Genomic DNA, 17,483 nt, shown 5'->3' with positions numbered 1-17,483 from the left:
AACAATTCTAACATTTACATTTGCCTAAAATCCAGGATAAAAGTGTGATTATATGATACATTTGGAAGCAAAGAAAGTATTCACGAAAGTTTGCCTTTATAGGCCTACCATCATGCACTGATTCGTTATGGACTGGTTCTACAATATTATAACGTCTTACGCTAATTTCGAAACAATAATGCTATTGCAGAGTTACTAACCATTTTGTAGTTGCTAAATACGTAAACACATTTTCCTTCACATTCACATTATTCCTGGTTCCTGTGTGACCTGGACAGGAAGCGTCAGTCTGGAGAATTGAGGCTCCCTTGGCGTGAGCTGAACTTCGGCTGGGCGTAATGAGAAGTGACCCATCAGGAAGGCGAGGACACCGAGACCCAGGCCTCTTCCGTTTGGTCGAGGACTCTTCCGTTAGGTAGACCCAGCTGTGTTTATCCTTGCAGTGCTTCGCCTTGATGTTGGGCCAGTGGTCCCGAACATGCGCCATTCCCCGACTGTCCGCTCGCTGAGGGCCGCCAGGTGAGGACAGGACATAACTGACAGATAATTACCGCTTGGACACAACAAAATAATCTCAGAGCAAGGTGAATATTTATGTGACGGACGATGCGCAGTAGCCTATATCATTAGAGTGAAAAAATATATTTGTGAGTTCTGAGTCCCATAAACTTATCACCGTCAACTAAATCCAAACTGGACACTTACGCATGACAGATTGTATTACGGGGTATGCTACAGCCTACATTACGGCTCAAAAGTAGCATAACTCTTAAATAGAATTGATAATACACTCCATTGCCATTAATTACATTTCTATGCATACTTTTGTCTTATAAAATGCCCTGTAAACATACCACCCTAGATAAAGTAGCCTATACCTGCTCTCAAACCGTGGGACAAGTGGAATTAAAAATACATCTAAAACAGCAGTTCATTTTAGGGGCTGGATGCTGCTCCTTGCAACAGCAAAAAAAAAGTTAAACTACTACAACTAAAACTATTTTTGAACAAAAATATAAACCAACATGCAACAATTTCAAAGATTTTACTGAGTTACAGCTCATATCAGGAAATCAGTCAATTAAAATACATAAATTAGGCCCTAATCTATGGATTTAACATGACTGGGAATATGTTGATAACAGATACCTTAAAAAAAAAAAAAGTAGAGGCGTGGATCAGAAAATCAGTCAGTATCTGGTGTGACCACTATTTGCCTCATGCAGCGTGGCACATCTTCACATCTCCTGGAACTGGAACTTGCGGTTGTACACGTCGATCCAGAGCATCCCAAATATGCTCAATGGGTGACATGTCTGCTGAGTATGCAGGCCATGGAAGAACTGGGACATTTTCAGCTTCCAGGAATTGTGTACAGATCCTTGAGACACGGGGCAGTGCATTATCATGCTGAAACGCGAGATAATGGCAGCAGAAGAATGACACGACAATGGGCCTAAATTTACATTGATAAAATGCAATTGTGTTCATTGTCAATAGCAAACTGCTCGCCCACACGACGCCATAGACATGGTCTGCGGTTGTGAGGCCGGTTGGACATAATGCCAAATAATCTTAAACGAAGTTGGAGGTGGCTTATGGTAGAGAAATTAACATTAAATTCTAGGGCAACAGCTATGATGGACATTCCTGCAGTCAGCGTGCCACACTTTCTCAAGACATCTGTGGCATTATTGTGTGACAAAGCCACATATTTTAGAGCGAGTGGCCTTTTATTGTCCCCAGCACAAGGTGCACCTGTGTAATGAGCATGTTTTATCAGCTTCTTGATATGCCACATCTGTCAGGTGGATGGATTTTCTTGGCAAAGGAAAAACGCTCACTAACAGGGATGTAAACAAATGGGTGCACCAAATTTGAGAGAAATTAGCTATTTGTGCATATGGACAATTTTGGGGATTTTTTTTTCTTTCCACTTAATGAAACATGGGACCAACACTTTACATGTTGCTTTTATATTTTTGTTCAGTGTATATTCACTATAATAAATGCTTCACAATGATCTGTGATACATAGGCTACATTTTAGACATAAGGCCATTACTGTTCATTTTTGATGCACATTCAGCTCAGGTAGGCCTAAATACTGACATTAATTCCTGTGTTTCCCCACTACTAACCTAATGCTTTAAAAAGGTGAGTGGGCATGTCTCAGGCTGAGCCGCCTGTGGAAAAACATACTCCAATCAGACAGAAAAATAAGACTTGAGTGAAATCTTTGGTATTTCTGTACAGCCTAGCTATGCACACAGATGTCTTCAGCTCCAAAGAAGATAGGATGCCAAATGCTTGCCATATGAGGACAGACTCAGGAGAATGAATGATAATGCAACCAGAGGCATCATTTGACACTCATCTGCATCTGGCCCATCTGTTGTGACAAGCCTATCAGAGCTGTGCTCAGATTGTTTCACCTTTGTGTACATCTCCCCTGCCGCACCCCGGCAGCTTGGCATATCTGTGGACAGATATTAAAAACAAGCCGAGGTAGACCTACAGGAGTCGTTTACCTAAAAGTTATGCAGAGAGAGCAGAGCAAGTGTTTCACATTTTCCCAAAGCGAGTGAAGGAACTACAGTTTGTTCCATTTGCCAACGCTGACAGACATTTTATGCTGAATATAAAAAACACCACTAGAGAGAGAGAAACAACCGTGATGCATTCATATTAGTGTGCAGACGACAAACAAAGATGACTCTGCCTGCAAAGCATGGCATTTTAACCACTCTCAAGCAGAAAACTATTTTCTTACCATCATATTCCTATTCATTTCTATTTTATAAACATTCATGGTCAGTTCGTCTCATGTCATCACCCAGTAATCCAACCCACCATTCAATACATCAAGGTATATTACAATCTGTGCTGTAATAGCAGAGGCCTAGGCTAAGCTAAATACTCGACTGAACTGAAAGAAAATATTCAAAATCACAATGGCCCGCTGACCCTTGACCTCCAAGGCCATGGTAGACACGCTAGGTGATAACTGACTGAGGCAGGGTTCTATTGTGTGTCCGGCCCTGTTGTGGGGTCCTCTCGTCTCCATTTATTGACTTCCCCCCTAGCTTGTGGGTCGCTCCTCCATTCAGCACACATCTGCAGCAATGAAGCAGCATTTGATTTATCAGAGAACGGACGGAAGCCAGCCCACGCCACCTCTGTTGTTTGTTCAAAGTCTACAGGAGAAGTAGGAAGCTATTAGAGATTGAAGAAGTCGCGGCAGAGGTCACAGACAAAGGTACGGCGAGAAGTCTGAGCGGAGGGAAGACAAGGACGGAGCACGCGCCAGGGGAGTTAGTTCATGTAATGAACGGCTTGCTCTTTCCTCTTACTTGGGATGGAGGAATATCTCACTGCTGCGAGGAGTCTTTGATTTCTCTGGCCTTTTCCTGTAGTCTAACTAGAATGTCCGGTCTAGGTCATCCCAGGAGACTGGGGCTTTATGAAGCAAAATGTCTATGTGAACGTCTGTTTGAAGTTTATAGCAGTGTAGGCAGCGCAGCCCTGTAACACATGAGATCCCATGCTGCTCATTGACTCACTGGGATATTATTAGAGACACCATTTACACCCAGTAGACAAACATTACATCTGTTTTCTCTGGTAGTTTGACAACAAGTATGCCGGACGGCTTCTCAACTACCCTGACCAAGGAAGACTCATTTAGATTCTAGGTTGCAGTTATACAACTGTTGATGCTTGGTGGATGTACAGAAAAACATATTTATAACCAGGAAATAAAAAAGTTAAAAAGCACAGCAGATACTATTTACATTTGGTGGACTTGGGGTGTAATTCACAAACCTTAAACACATCCAATCACAGTTTGAATTTGACACATTTTTCCCACAATGCACAGGGGCAACATATTGTACTCACAATGACAAACAGAAATACATTTAAGACCAAACTGAAAATACAAGTAACCTCTTAAGTGCAAATCCGTACAGACAGCCTCTCTAGTTGAGGGAAGATTGTTCAGTGGCCCTCCTTAACAAACAGCTTTGTCTCTTCTGTCCAAGTTCTGTGGTTAACCCTGTTTGACTGATGCAGTGTAGGTCAGAGCAGAGGGCAATGTTAAACTAGATCAACAACACAGGATTACACAGTCACTCAGGCGCGACTTATACCTCAAATTCAAGTCCGCTCAGGCAAATCTCCTACCAGATAAGCAAACACAATAAAACAGTTGGTTTTGACCAAAAATAATGTGTTCAAATTAAGTCTCAGTGAATTGTTAGCAGAACTAACCAGCCGTCTTGACAGCTTTTGTTTGGAAGCACAAAGACATCTCATCCTGACCTGATCCATCTTGGCTATGTCGGAAATGTCTTCACAGTCTGAGACAGAAGTTCCTACCCAGTAGTTCACATAGTCCAGCTCTAGTCAGTACATTCAGATATAGTCCTGGGATAGTAAAAGGAGCGTAAAAGAGTTGGTATAATCACTGGCGAGAAGACTCCCTATAACATACCAACAGGGCCCAGTGGCTCACCCAGTGTCCGAGCTGCCCTGGTTGTATATGGACCAGAGGCTGATGCGCTGGTCTTTGGAGCCCGCGGCCAGCATCCTGTTCCTGGGGTCCTGGTGGTCTGAGAAGGCCAGGCTCAGCACCATGTCTGTGTGGTGCTGGAGGACAGCCAGGGGCCGGAGCTTCTTCCAGCCAAACACACGGACACGATGGTCCCAGCCGGCCGATGCCACGATCTTCCGGTCCCCCCGGATGCACAGCTGGGAGATCCCAGGATTCACAAGGGCTACGGGTTCCTGGAGCTGAGGATTGAACAGCAAAGGCCACAGAGAGAGCAAGGAAGGAAGAGGGACCATAAGAATCCATACATTGAGGCTCTCTGAGAACAGTCTTTCACAAACACAAGCATGCACACACACACACACACACACACACACACACACTTTTCAACAAAAGAAAAGCACAGCAATGCACTCAAATGTGGGTATAACATTGTAGGCTGTTAATGGGTCAGGGCTTTTCAGTTGCTAAGTAACATACGCAAAACAGAAACCCATGGAGATTTAAAAATAGCCTTTTCGGCACAGTAATTGAGGAAATCATTTTGTTGCAATCGTCTCACACGTGATCTAAAATGAGACTCAGCAGAATTGCGCAACCAACCGAGAGAGGAAAAATAATTATCAAACACCAATTAGTTCACCAAGCTACTTAATCATTCCCGTCTGGGGAAGTGTGCCCAATAACACAGAGAGAGGGAGAAATAGTGGGAGAAAGAGAGGGAGAAAGAGAGGGAGAAAGAGAGTGAGAAAGAGAGTGAGCGAGAGATTATCAGCTGATCTGATGATTGAGGTCCAAGTGGAGGCCTGGATTGTTGTTGAACCTGGCCAAGAAACTCCAGGGACTCAATCATCGGGCATAAAACATTACGACACGAGTAGTGGAGAGCAAATCCCTCACAATTCAACTATTTGGTTTGGAGTTAAAGGCTGGGAGGTTTTCAATAGCAAGAGCAAATGGGGCTGAGATACCTTTTGTCACTTCTTTACGAGAGAGAGAGAGAGACAGAGTGAGAGACAGAGAGAGAGAGAGTGAGAGACAGAGTGAGAGAGAGAGACAGAGTGTGGGAGAGAGACAGAGTGAGAGAGAGAAGTAAATAAAGAGATAGACCATCTTGTTGAAATCCTCGTTTGCAGAACTGTGTTTCTTTAAGCACCTCTGATGAATTACATGTGCATTGAAAGGACTGGTCGACAGGAGAAGAGACCGAGAAGCACACAGTTGTAACGTCTGCCTGCTTCAGATCACCATCCGCTTCCATTCTCTGATCAACAATGTCCCAGAGACTGAATTTATCTCAGTAAAGGGGGAAACATTGTGACATATTCTAACGGATGGTGCCTAGATCCCCATCAATGGGCCATACGCACCACTGACATTCCCGAAGGGGGAACACACGTGCTCTACCCAGTTCTTCGCAAAGACTACGCAGCGTAACGCTGGTGTGTTTGCATGGGACATCCACATCTAGCCATGGAAGCAGAAATGAATCTGGACAGCGTAAAATTTGACTTCATAAGCTGTGTCCTTGCAGACTAATTGTCTCGTGCAGGAGGTGACACGCCAAGAATTTGTCTGCGTGCTCCTGTTCCGGATGGGAAAATCAGAGGAGTACAGCACTGCATGTGGAAGACGTAAGCCAGGTCCTCCCAGTCCCGACCCTAGTGGATAGAGTGGAATGCAACGGGAGAAAGACTACAGAGGAATGTCATTGATCATAAAACAACCAACGAACCAATACAAAAACCTAGAATAACTTGTAGGATTAATACGGGTTCTTACTAGACTTAGAACAAGCTAATAGTAAGGAACGTATTGTCAGCCGAACTAGACCAGCCCATGTAAGAGACCTACTATTCAACAAAGTGGGGCTGGGTGGGTGGCTGGGGGGTGAAAGAGAGATCATTTGGAATCCCATTATTACCTCAAGAAGTTGGTATGCCCAAACCCCCCTCCATCTGGTTGTCATTACAGACCTTGATAATGATAGGTTCAACTGTCTATTTTTGTTTGATTAGCTTCCCATAGATTGTGTCAGGAAAATGTATTTCAACTGAAGGGGTCAGTTGTAAGCCGCAAATGGCCGTAGAAAAAAACAGTAAGTAATTGTCCATCCATTGTTAGGTTGTAAGCCTAATTATACTCTCTACACTTTCTCCAATCTGAGACATGATGCTGAGAAAATGGCTGCAGGGCTGTCCTCTAGCAGAACCTTCTGTAGTCTAGATGGTTCTGTCTCACACCTCCCTCCTACATCAGGCACTTCCTCCAGTGAGTGTAGTCATCCACTAGCAGTGTCATTATCCCCACCTCAGTCATGAATAAAGTCAATTAGCTTTGTCTTGGGATTCTACTAGGCCTTCGTTCCTGAACCCCCTCACTATCAAATTCTCTAAATCATGAAAATAAGTCTTTGGGACTCATTCATTTTTCTGTTTGAGCATTCTTTCCTGGCTCGGTTACACACACACACACACACACACACACACACACACACACACACACACACACACACACACACACACACACACACACACACACACACACACACACACACACACACACACACAAGGCCTGCTGTCTAAATGCCAGTAATCTCAGCAGTCAGTCACGACTAGGCTACCTCCTGCTCTGCTCAATTCCATAGCTGGGGCCTTCCCAAAAAGCCGTTCCTTTCCCCAGATTACAGGGTCTGGTCCAATGAAAATTCATACGTTCAGATCCTGCTCTTGGCGAAGCGGACAGACAAGGCGGACGTTCAAAAGGAGCGTCTGCTCTGCTCCTCGGCAGATAGCTTAGGAGGACCATTTCTTGGCACGGAGCGCAAAGTTTCACGCTGATCTATTGAAACGTCCCATCATCACAGTCTCACTCGAGCAGATCGTGTCCATTCCATTCCGGAATTCTAGCAGGTATTTCTGACACCCCACCCAGGTCTGAATAACACTGTGGGTGTCAGTGTCAGGGGCCCCGTCTCAAGAGAGAGGAAAGGAGATGGACGTGACGGACAGGCAAGAGCTACACCTGTACCTGCCCTTCAAAACATTTTTTTTTTAAACACTAAAAGAGAATATTTCTTGACACCGGGGCGGCTGGGCCACGCCTCAGAGGAACTGTGAAAGAAGGGATCCAAGTCATCCATCCCTCAGTCCATCACCTCCAGCCTAGATTAGACATCAGTCTGTAATGACCTGACCTATGCTCCCTGTCGGGCTGATAGATGTAGGCCTCACTAGAATTCCTGGTACACTGGAGCAGACCTGGGTTCAAATACTATTTGAAATACTTTGAGTGTTTGCTTAAGCCTGCCTGAAGTGCCAGTCGGGTGTGATATGCACTTTTGGGCCTTCTCTATTGGTGTCAGTAAAATTTTCCACAAACAAGCTCACCCTATCACACCTAAAGTATGCGAAATGATTTCAAATATTATTTGAACCCAGGTCAGCACAGGAGAGTCTATGCAGGTATGTGTTGGTGACCCGGGGATGCTTGGCATTCGGGAGCTGGGCCAGGGTCGGGAGGTTGAGATGGCGCTGGGGTTAGAGATGGCTGTGATTGAGGGATGTGGAGCTCCACCTGTGAGAGCTGTCATCATGTCTCTGGCCTCTCAGAGTCAGCCATGCCTGATTTACACGGCTAATCTCCCTCAGTCTCTCTCTATGCCCACTTCTCTCTACCTCAGTCTCTCTCTCCTCCACCTGTCTATCTGACTGGAGAAAACCATCTCGCAGTGTCTGTCAGCAGTGAGCAGCAACCTAAATCCATATCCATGCACTCTCCCCTGCTCAATACACACACACACACACACACACACACACACGGTATCCTCACATACAAGTAACTAACAAAACAGTTTAGACACCAAGGCTCATCTGAACAGAAGATAACGGCCTCTAGGATCCATGTGTAATAAATTAAGTTCCATGTTTCTGTCCTTATCTGATGTTGATAAGCCCATGTCACAGCCTTCACCTCCACTGAGGAGAGTAGAACAACCATCAGGACAGGACCCCACTGTGTTCGCTCAAACTCAGTCCCCCCCCCCACCTCAGAGTTGACTCCATCCCTCCCCCAGCTCGGGCCTATGGTGTGGGGCTGATTCCACTGCGCTGGGCGGTGTGGGGCTGATTCCACTGCGCTGGGTGGTGTGGGGCTGATTCCACTGCGCTGGGCGGTGTGGGGCTGATTCCACTACTATGGGTGGTGTGGGGCTGATTCCACTGCGCTGGGCGGTGTGGGGCTGATTCCACTACTATGGGCGGTGGGCGGTGGGGCTGATTCCACTACTATGGGTGGTGTGGGGCTGATTCCACTGCACTGGGCGGTGTGGGGCTGATTCCACTGCACTGGGCAGTGTGGGGCTGATTCCACTACTATGGGTGGTGTGGGGCTGATTCCACTACTATGGGTGGTGTGGGGCTGATTCCACTGCGCTGGGCGGTGTGGGGCTGATTCCACTACTATGGGTGGTGTGGGGCTGATTCCACTGCGCTGGGCGGTGTGGGGCTGATTCCACTACTATGGGTGGTGTGGGGCTGATTCCACTGCACTGGGCGGTGTGGGGCTGATTCCACTACTATGGGTGGTGTGGGGCTGATTCCACTACTATGGGTGGTGTGGGGCTGATTCCACTGCGCTGGGCGGTGTGGGGCTGATTCCACTGCGCTGGGCGGTGTGGGGCTGATTCCACTACTATGGGTGGTGTGGGGCTGATTCCACTACTATGGGTGGTGTGGGGCTGATTCCACTACTATGGGTGGTGATTCCACTGGGGCTGATTCCACTACTATGGGCGGTGTGGGGCTGATTCCACTACTATGGGTGGTGTGGGGCTGATTCCACTGCACTGGGCGGTGATTCCACTACTATGGGTGGTGTGGGGCTGATTCCACTGCGCTGGGCGGTGTGGGGCTGATTCCACTACTATGGGTGGTGTGGGGCTGATTCCACTGATTCCACTACTATGGGTGGTGTGGGGCTGATTCCACTGCGCTGGGCGGTGTGGGGCTGATTCCACTACTATGGGTGGTGTGGGGCTGATTCCACTACTATGGGTGGTGTGGGGCTGATTCCACTGCGCTGGGCGGTGTGGGGCTGATTCCACTGCGCTGGGTGGTGTGGGGCTGATTCCACTGCGCTGGGTGGTGTGGGGCTGATTCCACTGCGCTGGGTGGTGTGGGGCTGATTCCACTGCGCTGGGCGGTGTGGGGCTGATTCCACTGCGCTGGGCGGTGTGGGGCTGATTCCACTACTATGGGTGGTAGGGGCTGATTCCACTACTATGGGGCTGATTCCACTACTATGGGTGGTGTGGGGCTGATTCCACTACTATGGGTGGTGTGGGGCTGATTCCACTGCGCTGGGCGGTGTGGGGCTGATTCCACTACTATGGGTGGTGTGGGGCTGATTCCACTGCGCTGGGCGGTGTGGGGCTGATTCCACTACTATGGGTGGTGTGGGGCTGATTCCACTGCACTGGGCGGTGTGGGGCTGATTCCACTACTATGGGTGGTGTGGGGCTGATTCCACTGCGCTGGGCTGGCACTGGGCAGTGGGGCTGATTCCACTACTATGGGTGGTGTGGGGCTGATTCCACTACTATGGGTGGTGTGGGGCTGATTCCACTGCGCTGGGCGGTGTGGGGCTGATTCCACTGCACTGGGCGCTGGGCGGGCGGTGTGGGGCTGATTCCACTACTATGGGTGGTGTGGGGCTGATTCCACTACTATGGGTGGTGTGGGGCTGATTCCACTACTATGGGCGGTGTGGGGCTGATTCCACTGCGCTGGGCGGTGTGGGGCTGATTCCACTACTATGGGTGGTGTGGGGCTGATTCCACTGCACTGGGCGGTGTGGGGCTGATTCCACTACTATGGGTGGTGTGGGGCTGATTCCACTGCACTGGGCGGTGTGGGGCTGATTCCACTACTATGGGTGGTGTGGGGCTGATTCCACTGCGCTGGGCGGTGTGGGGCTGATTCCACTACTATGGGTGGTGTGGGGCTGATTCCACTGCGCTGGGCGGTGTGGGGCTGATTCCACTACTATGGGTGGTGTGGGGCTGATTCCACTGCGCTGGGCGGTGTGGGGCTGATTCCACTACTATGGGTGGTGTGGGGCTGATTCCACTACTATGGGTGGTGTGGGGCTGATTCCACTGCGCTGGGCGGTGTGGGGCTGATTCCACTGCTGGGTGGTGTGGGGCTGATTCCACTGCGCTGGGTGGTGTGGGGCTGATTCCACTGCGCTGGGTGGTGTGGGGCTGATTCCACTGCGCTGGGCGGTGTGGGGCTGATTCCACTGCGCTGGGCGGTGTGGGGCTGATTCCACTGCGCTGGGCGGTGTGGGGCTGATTCCACTACTATGGGTGGTGTGGGGCTGATTCCACTACTATGGGTGGTGTGGGGCTGATTCCACTGCGCTGGGCGGTGTGGGGCTGATTCCACTACTATGGGTGGTGTGGGGCTGATTCCACTACTATGGGTAGTGTGGGGCTGATTCCACTGCGCTGGGCGGTGTGGGGCTGATTCCACTACTATGGGTGGTGTGGGGCTGATTCCACTACTATGGGTGGTGTGGGGCTGATTCCACTACTATGGGTGGTGTGGGGCTGATTCCACTACTATGGGTGGTGTGGGGCTGATTCCACTACTATGGGTGGTGTGGGGCTGATTCCACTGCGCTGGGCGGTGTGGGGCTGATTCCACTACTATGGGTGGTGTGGGGCTGATTCCACTGCGCTGGGCGGTGTGGGGCTGATTCCACTACTATGGGTGGTGTGGGGCTGATTCCACTGCGCTGGGCGGTGTGGGGCTGATTCCACTACTATGGGTGGTGTGGGGCTGATTCCACTACTATGGGTGGTGTGGGGCTGATTCCACTACTATGGGTGGTGTGGGGCTGATTCCACTACTATGGGTGGTGTGGGCTGATTCCACTACTATGGGTGGTGTGGGGCTGATTCCACTACTGATTCCACTACTATGGGTGGTGTGGGGCTGATTCCACTACTATGGGTGGTGTGGGGCTGATTCCACTACTATGGGTGGTGTGGGGCTGATTCCACTACTATGGGCGGTGTGGGGCTGATTCCACTACTATGGGCGGTGTGGGGCTGATTCCACTGCGCTGGGCGGTGTGGGGCTGATTCCACTGCGCTGGGCGGTGTGGGGCTGATTCCACTGCGCTGGGCGGTGTGGGGCTGATTCCACTACTATGGGCGGTGTGGGGCTGATTCCACTGCACTGGGCGGTGTGGGGCTGATTCCACTGCACTGGGCGGTGTGGGGCTGATTCCACTGCACTGGGCGGTGTGGGGCTGATTCCACTGCACTGGGCGGTGTGGGGCTGATTCCACTGCTACTGGGTGGTGTGGGGCTGATTCCACTACTATGGGTGGTGTGGGGCTGATTCCACTGCACTGGGTGGTGTGGGGCTGATTCCACTGCGCTGGGCGGTGTGGGGCTGATTCCACTGCGCTGGGCGGTGTGGGGCTGATTCCACTGCACTGGGCGGTGTGGGGCTGATTCCACTGCACTGGGCGGTGTGGGGCTGATTCCACTGCACTGGGCGGTGTGGGGCTGATTCCACTGCACTGGGCGGTGTGGGGCTGATTCCACTACTATGGGTGGTGTGGGGCTGATTCCACTGCACTGGGCGGTGTGGGGCTGATTCCACTACTATGGGTGGTGTGGGGCTGATTCCACTGCGCTGGGCGGTCCTATGGTACTTCCAGCTCCTCAGACTTGATTGTAGCCTCCCACTGTGAACTACTGTTCCTTTACTGCAGATGTGTTTTTTGTTTGGTTAACGGCCTCCGAGGTTTTTATATTTGTATTACCTCTCGCGGGTCGTTCAACAGGCAAGGCAGAGCAGGGCCGAGAAGGGCAGCCACCCGGAAGGCAGATACCCCAGCCCTCCGCCTCACCATACTGCCGTCCGCACAAAAATACTTTTGTGGGAAGAAGTGGAGATGGCTGTCTGGGCGTCACACTGCGCTGCACTTCAGGATCATTTAAAAGCCCCAGTTGGATCCTTTCCCCCACTCACTTTTTAAAATCTTCTCCAGAATGACATATTAAATCAATATTTTGTGTTTGTTCAAAATAAACCGAATAGCCAGGGCTCCTATTTTCAGTATATTGAATCAAACCCTTTTCAGTGTTATTGCAGGCGTTTGCAGCAAAAAAACAGAGGGTTTACAAATATTTCTAATTCAAGCGTTCATTTGTAAAAAGGCCTGGAAAGAATAACACCCCTCCACAGTACAGAACTGTAGTATATCAAGTCTCAGGTTCCCCTCTACACTGATTCATGGGGTAGACGTGAAATATTGGGCCGTTCCTTTTGACTCATGAAATCAACAGAAAATATGGCGTCAAATGAGGCATTGCGGCTCAGATGCGCTCGGTTGTTACGCAAGATAATATATGGCAGAAGAGTGATGGGATGTTTGTTTTTTCAGAGTCACTAAAGCAGCTAGACTAGAGCATCAGGATGGTTCTGGTCTGTGAAGGACCGAGCACGCACGTGTGTGTGTGTGTGTGTGTGTGTATGGCGGACGGTCTGCGCCTCTAGTGACACCCCAGCCCTGGGCCTGCCAACGCTGTGTAACCAGCGGTCTGATTTATGTCCCAGAGCCCTGCAGAGACTCTTCCTCTGGACTGTATGTTTTACCAGAGAGAGAAGAGAGCCAGGAAGAGTCTGGAAAGAACAGACCTACATGGGTTCAAATACTATTTAAAATCCTTTCAAATACTATTAGTAATTGATTGAGCTGTGACGGAACCAATAGAAAAGGATCAAAAGGGCAAACCCCGCCCACATGGCACTCCAGTCTGGCTAGAGCAAACGTCAAAGCCTTTGAAAGATTTTAAATAGTATTTGAACCCAGGTCTAGGAGAGAGTCTGCGGAGAGGGCTCACACTCACTGACCTGGAGTCTGTGCTGTCCGTCAAGCTTCCAGGAGGCGAGTCTCTTCTCGGAGGAGCCAGAGATGCCCCTCTGCCCGGCGGGGTCAAAGTCCAGGCACATGACGGGCTCAGGGTGGGCGGCCGCACGGCTCAGCACGGACCTCTGGGATACGTCCCACAGCGCCAGGGAGCCGTCCTCATAACCAGCCAGGAGGAGAGGTCCAGGGCTTGAGTCTGGCTAAGGGGGATGAAAGAGCGAGATAACGAGGGTGAGAGAGGGAAAAGAGAGCAATGGGAGAAATAGCATAGGAGATAAGGGGGGGTGTTACCATGGAAGCAAGAGGGCTGTGGAGACAGAGCAGGGATTATCTGTATGGGAGCACACTGACACTGTGTGACTGAGGACCATTACTCTCCAGCAGACTATTACAGTGCTTGTCACTATACTCCTCATCGGTATCTCTTCCTACAGGAGCAGACCTGCAAATAGACTCATTGCACTGTCTAACACACACACACACTGGTTATACAGACGTATTCTATATATCCTATTCTACTGCACATCCAGACAACAGCCTTTTACTATGTGTTTACTGGCTGACTGAAGGATCACTTGTATTGATCAGACAGGGAAGAGGAGTTATGAGGAGGAATACAGTGGGCTCCTAAATCAGTTGAGTGGATGAAAACAAGCAGAGGGCTTCATAGATGACCTCACAGCTGGAGAAAGGGACGCAGGGAGAAAAGGAAAGGCGGGAGAAAGGGAGGGCGCCTCCCTCTCCCCACCCCTGACCACGGGCCCACCATTCATCTTTCTCAGAAAGTAAACGCACAGCCCCCTCAGTCTGAAAGCCCCACCCCCTTACAACCACCTCCACCTCACCTATCATTATGTCTTCTGGAGAAAAGTCAAGCAAAAAACAATATTAGAATGCTGGCAGGTATCGCAACCCAACCAGTTTAGAGGGAGGATATCTCCATAACCATCAAGTATTTAGAAAGCAACTATGCTTCTCTGTATTGGTAGCACTCGTCTTGGAGCCTTCGCTACAAACTTGACCCATCTAGAGGCTGGGCATACCATCTGGCCTCAAGTGATAGTGTGCCCTGCAAAGGCAAGGCTGATGGACGACAGAAATTCTTTCCATATGTGTAAGGAGCCAAGAGAACCGAAGACACTTTCTCCCCTCCTCCGCAAGTCCTCCTCTCACTTAACAGTATATTTCTCTTCTCAAGCCCTAAACAAATTATAGACAGACCCGTGTATTCCTTATAAACACGTCACTAACGAACGATATTAATGAGATTTTAAAAAACAAATAAAAACAAAGTGAAAATCAGCGTTCCCCTGCCTGCCGGCTGGGTTTCTCTGGGTTGCTAAGCGTTACCGCCTGCTGCCCCTCGGCCCTTGCACTTCACTCTGAGAGTAGGAGCTCCTCGATTGACGATGTCACAGGGCGGAGGTCAGGGAACCCCGGGTAGACACCTAATTCATTACATCCTCCGTAGCCCCTCTATGAGAGGGCTCTCTGCTGGAGTAGGGCTCACGCTTCAGGGAAAGATTCATCATCATAAAGCACCGTTGGCCAGATGGATGAACGGTGCACCCGGAGTCAGAGAAGTGGGGCCGCTGTACTGTACTCTATGAAACTGTTGTTCACCATCCAACACCATCTCCTAGGTGCAACCCAAATGGCCCCCTATTCCCTATAAAGTGCACTACTTTTGATCACACACACAAAGCAAAGCTTAGGAGCACAGAGTGAGGTGAGGTCTGTACAGAATGGCACCATATATATATATATATATATATATATATATATATATATATATATATATATATATATATATATGTGTGTGTGTGAAGCCTTGCTTCACTGAGTAGAGGGTCAGACTTGAGCAGAAGAGGTCTTGGGATTTTTCATGTGTTCTTCTAATAACCAAGGCAGGGTCACACATGCTCTACCAATCTGCTGTATGTAATGTAGCACACCATACTCAACCTGTTCATCATCATCAGTCACACAGTCACAGGACTCAGACTACAGTACGTCCCAAACCAGTGGTGGGAAAGGGAGAGAGAGACAGAGAGAGAGAGAGAGAGACAGAGAGACAGAGGGAGAGAGACACAGAGGGAGAGAGACAGAGAGAGAGAGACAGAGAGAGAGAGACAGAGGGAGAGAGACACAGAGGGAGAGAGAGACAGAGAGAGAGAGACAGAGGGAGAGAGACAGAGAGAGAGAGAGACAGAGAGAGAGAGAGAGACAGAGAGAGAGAGAGAGAGAGAGAGACACAGAGGGAGAGACACAGAGGGAGAGAGACACAGAGGGAGAGAGACACAGAGGAGAGAGACACAGAGGGAGAGAGACACAGAGGGAGAGAGACACAGAGGACACAGAGAGAGACACAGAGGGAGAGAGAGAGAGAGAGAGACACAGAGAGAGAGACAGAGGAGAGAGACACAGAGGGAGAGAGACACAGAGGGAGAGAGACACAGAGGGAGAGAGAACACAGAGGGAGAGAGACACAGAGGGAGAGAGACACAGAGGGAGAGAGACACAGAGGGAGAGAGACACAGAGAGAGAGACACAGAGAGAGAGACACAGAGAGAGAGAGAGACACAGAGAGAGAGAGACACAGAGAGAGAGAGACAGAGAGAGAGAGACAGAGAGAGAGAGAGACAGAGAGAGACAGAGAGAGAGAGACAGAGAGAGAGAGAGAGACAGAGGGAGAGGCCCGGTGATGTGACTGATCAGGGGAAAGGAGCGGTGGGCACCCCACCACAGCAGCACATACGGAACCAATCCCATCCCCGTCCATCCATCCGCTCTACTCCACTTCACTTCACTTCACTTCGCCATGACGATGGCTGTGGGGCGATGAGCTGAGAGTGATGGATATCTGTATAGGAACATTTCCTTCTAGCCGGCAGCCTCTGTTCATGTTAAAAGCCTTGCACATCATACATCACGTCCACATCTCCCCTCCGCACAACACATGGAGGCACTTTCTCCCTCTGCTCGCCGGCCTTAGCCAATCAGAATGCGCCGTTAGCTCGTTTACCTTCCAGACCCAGACCCCATTACGCATGCTAACTTTAGGGAGGCCTGGGGAGGAGAGGAGGGGGAAAAATACAGAGCAAAAACCCAAGAGGGGAGGGCAAATGAAAGAGCTACGTAATATGGATTTAATCCTTTCCAAACGTCCAGCGTCGAGCGTTTAAAAGGCGCCAATAAATCTGTTCTCAGGTCTCCGTCAGCATGATGGAGGATCCTTGCTCTCACTCTGTGGCGGGATGGAGGGAGGAGAGAGAAAGGAGAGCCAACTCATTGTCTCCCCTCCAGAGGGTCAGAGGTTGAGGAAACAGCGGGCTGCACCAGCAGGGATCACGTGGATAACGAGGTGAGCGTCTTGTGATTGACAGAATGTGTGGGCAATATATTCAGGCTGCCTGTGTGTGGCTGGACCTACTATACCCCTCAACGCTTGGTTAACACATTCACACGCAGAAACGTGTAACACACAAAGACGTACAGACACACACACACACACATTCACTCACAGTACTGTAGACACACACACACACACACATGCACTCACACAGTACACACTCTCGTACGCACAAACACACATTGTTTTCAACTCTCCCCTGGCAGTTAAGGTTCTGTATCGATCTCCACCCAGCAGCATTGCAGTGAGTTTTCAAGTAGCTCTGTGATAGTAACAGATGATTCTGGCCCGGTGTTGAAAGGATCAAACTGGAATGATTTAATGCAACCTGGGCCTGTTGTCTTACAGATCTGCCTGCCTGCAAAAGTATCCCTCCCATTGACATTCCATAATTAATAATAATATTTTCTGGCACTTAACACTGAAACTGCATTGGCTTCCAAAATCTAATGAAAGGAAATAGTAAAGAACACAACAAGGAAAGAAAACAAAAAAGTATTAAGCAATAAAGGACAATTACCATTGATGTCTGGTGATACATACAGCCACCCAAACTGCCCTGGGTCAACAC

General features: G+C 49.4%; 1 protein-coding gene across 2 annotated transcripts in view; it reads right to left on the bottom strand.

The window, feature by feature from the left end:
* Positions 1–2,664: 2,664 nt before the first annotated feature.
* gnb1l (guanine nucleotide binding protein (G protein), beta polypeptide 1-like) overlaps positions 2,665–17,483 on the bottom strand; it is a 36,658-nt gene continuing 21,839 nt past the window's right edge. For both annotated transcript variants that reach the window (XM_024417837.2, XM_024417838.2), the window contains 2 exons: positions 13,485–13,700; positions 2,665–4,793 (listed from right to left, as the gene is read on the bottom strand). In XM_024417837.2, coding sequence (XP_024273605.1) covers positions 4,512–4,793; positions 13,485–13,700 — 498 coding nt within the window. In that variant the 3' untranslated portion in view covers positions 2,665–4,511. The remainder of the gene's footprint in view (positions 4,794–13,484; positions 13,701–17,483) is intronic.

The sequence above is a fragment of the Oncorhynchus tshawytscha genome, linkage group LG04, assembly GCF_018296145.1.
Source record: "Oncorhynchus tshawytscha isolate Ot180627B linkage group LG04, Otsh_v2.0, whole genome shotgun sequence".
Lineage (NCBI taxonomy): Eukaryota > Metazoa > Chordata > Actinopteri > Salmoniformes > Salmonidae > Oncorhynchus > Oncorhynchus tshawytscha.
This window is presented reverse-complemented; position numbering and strand designations above follow the sequence as displayed.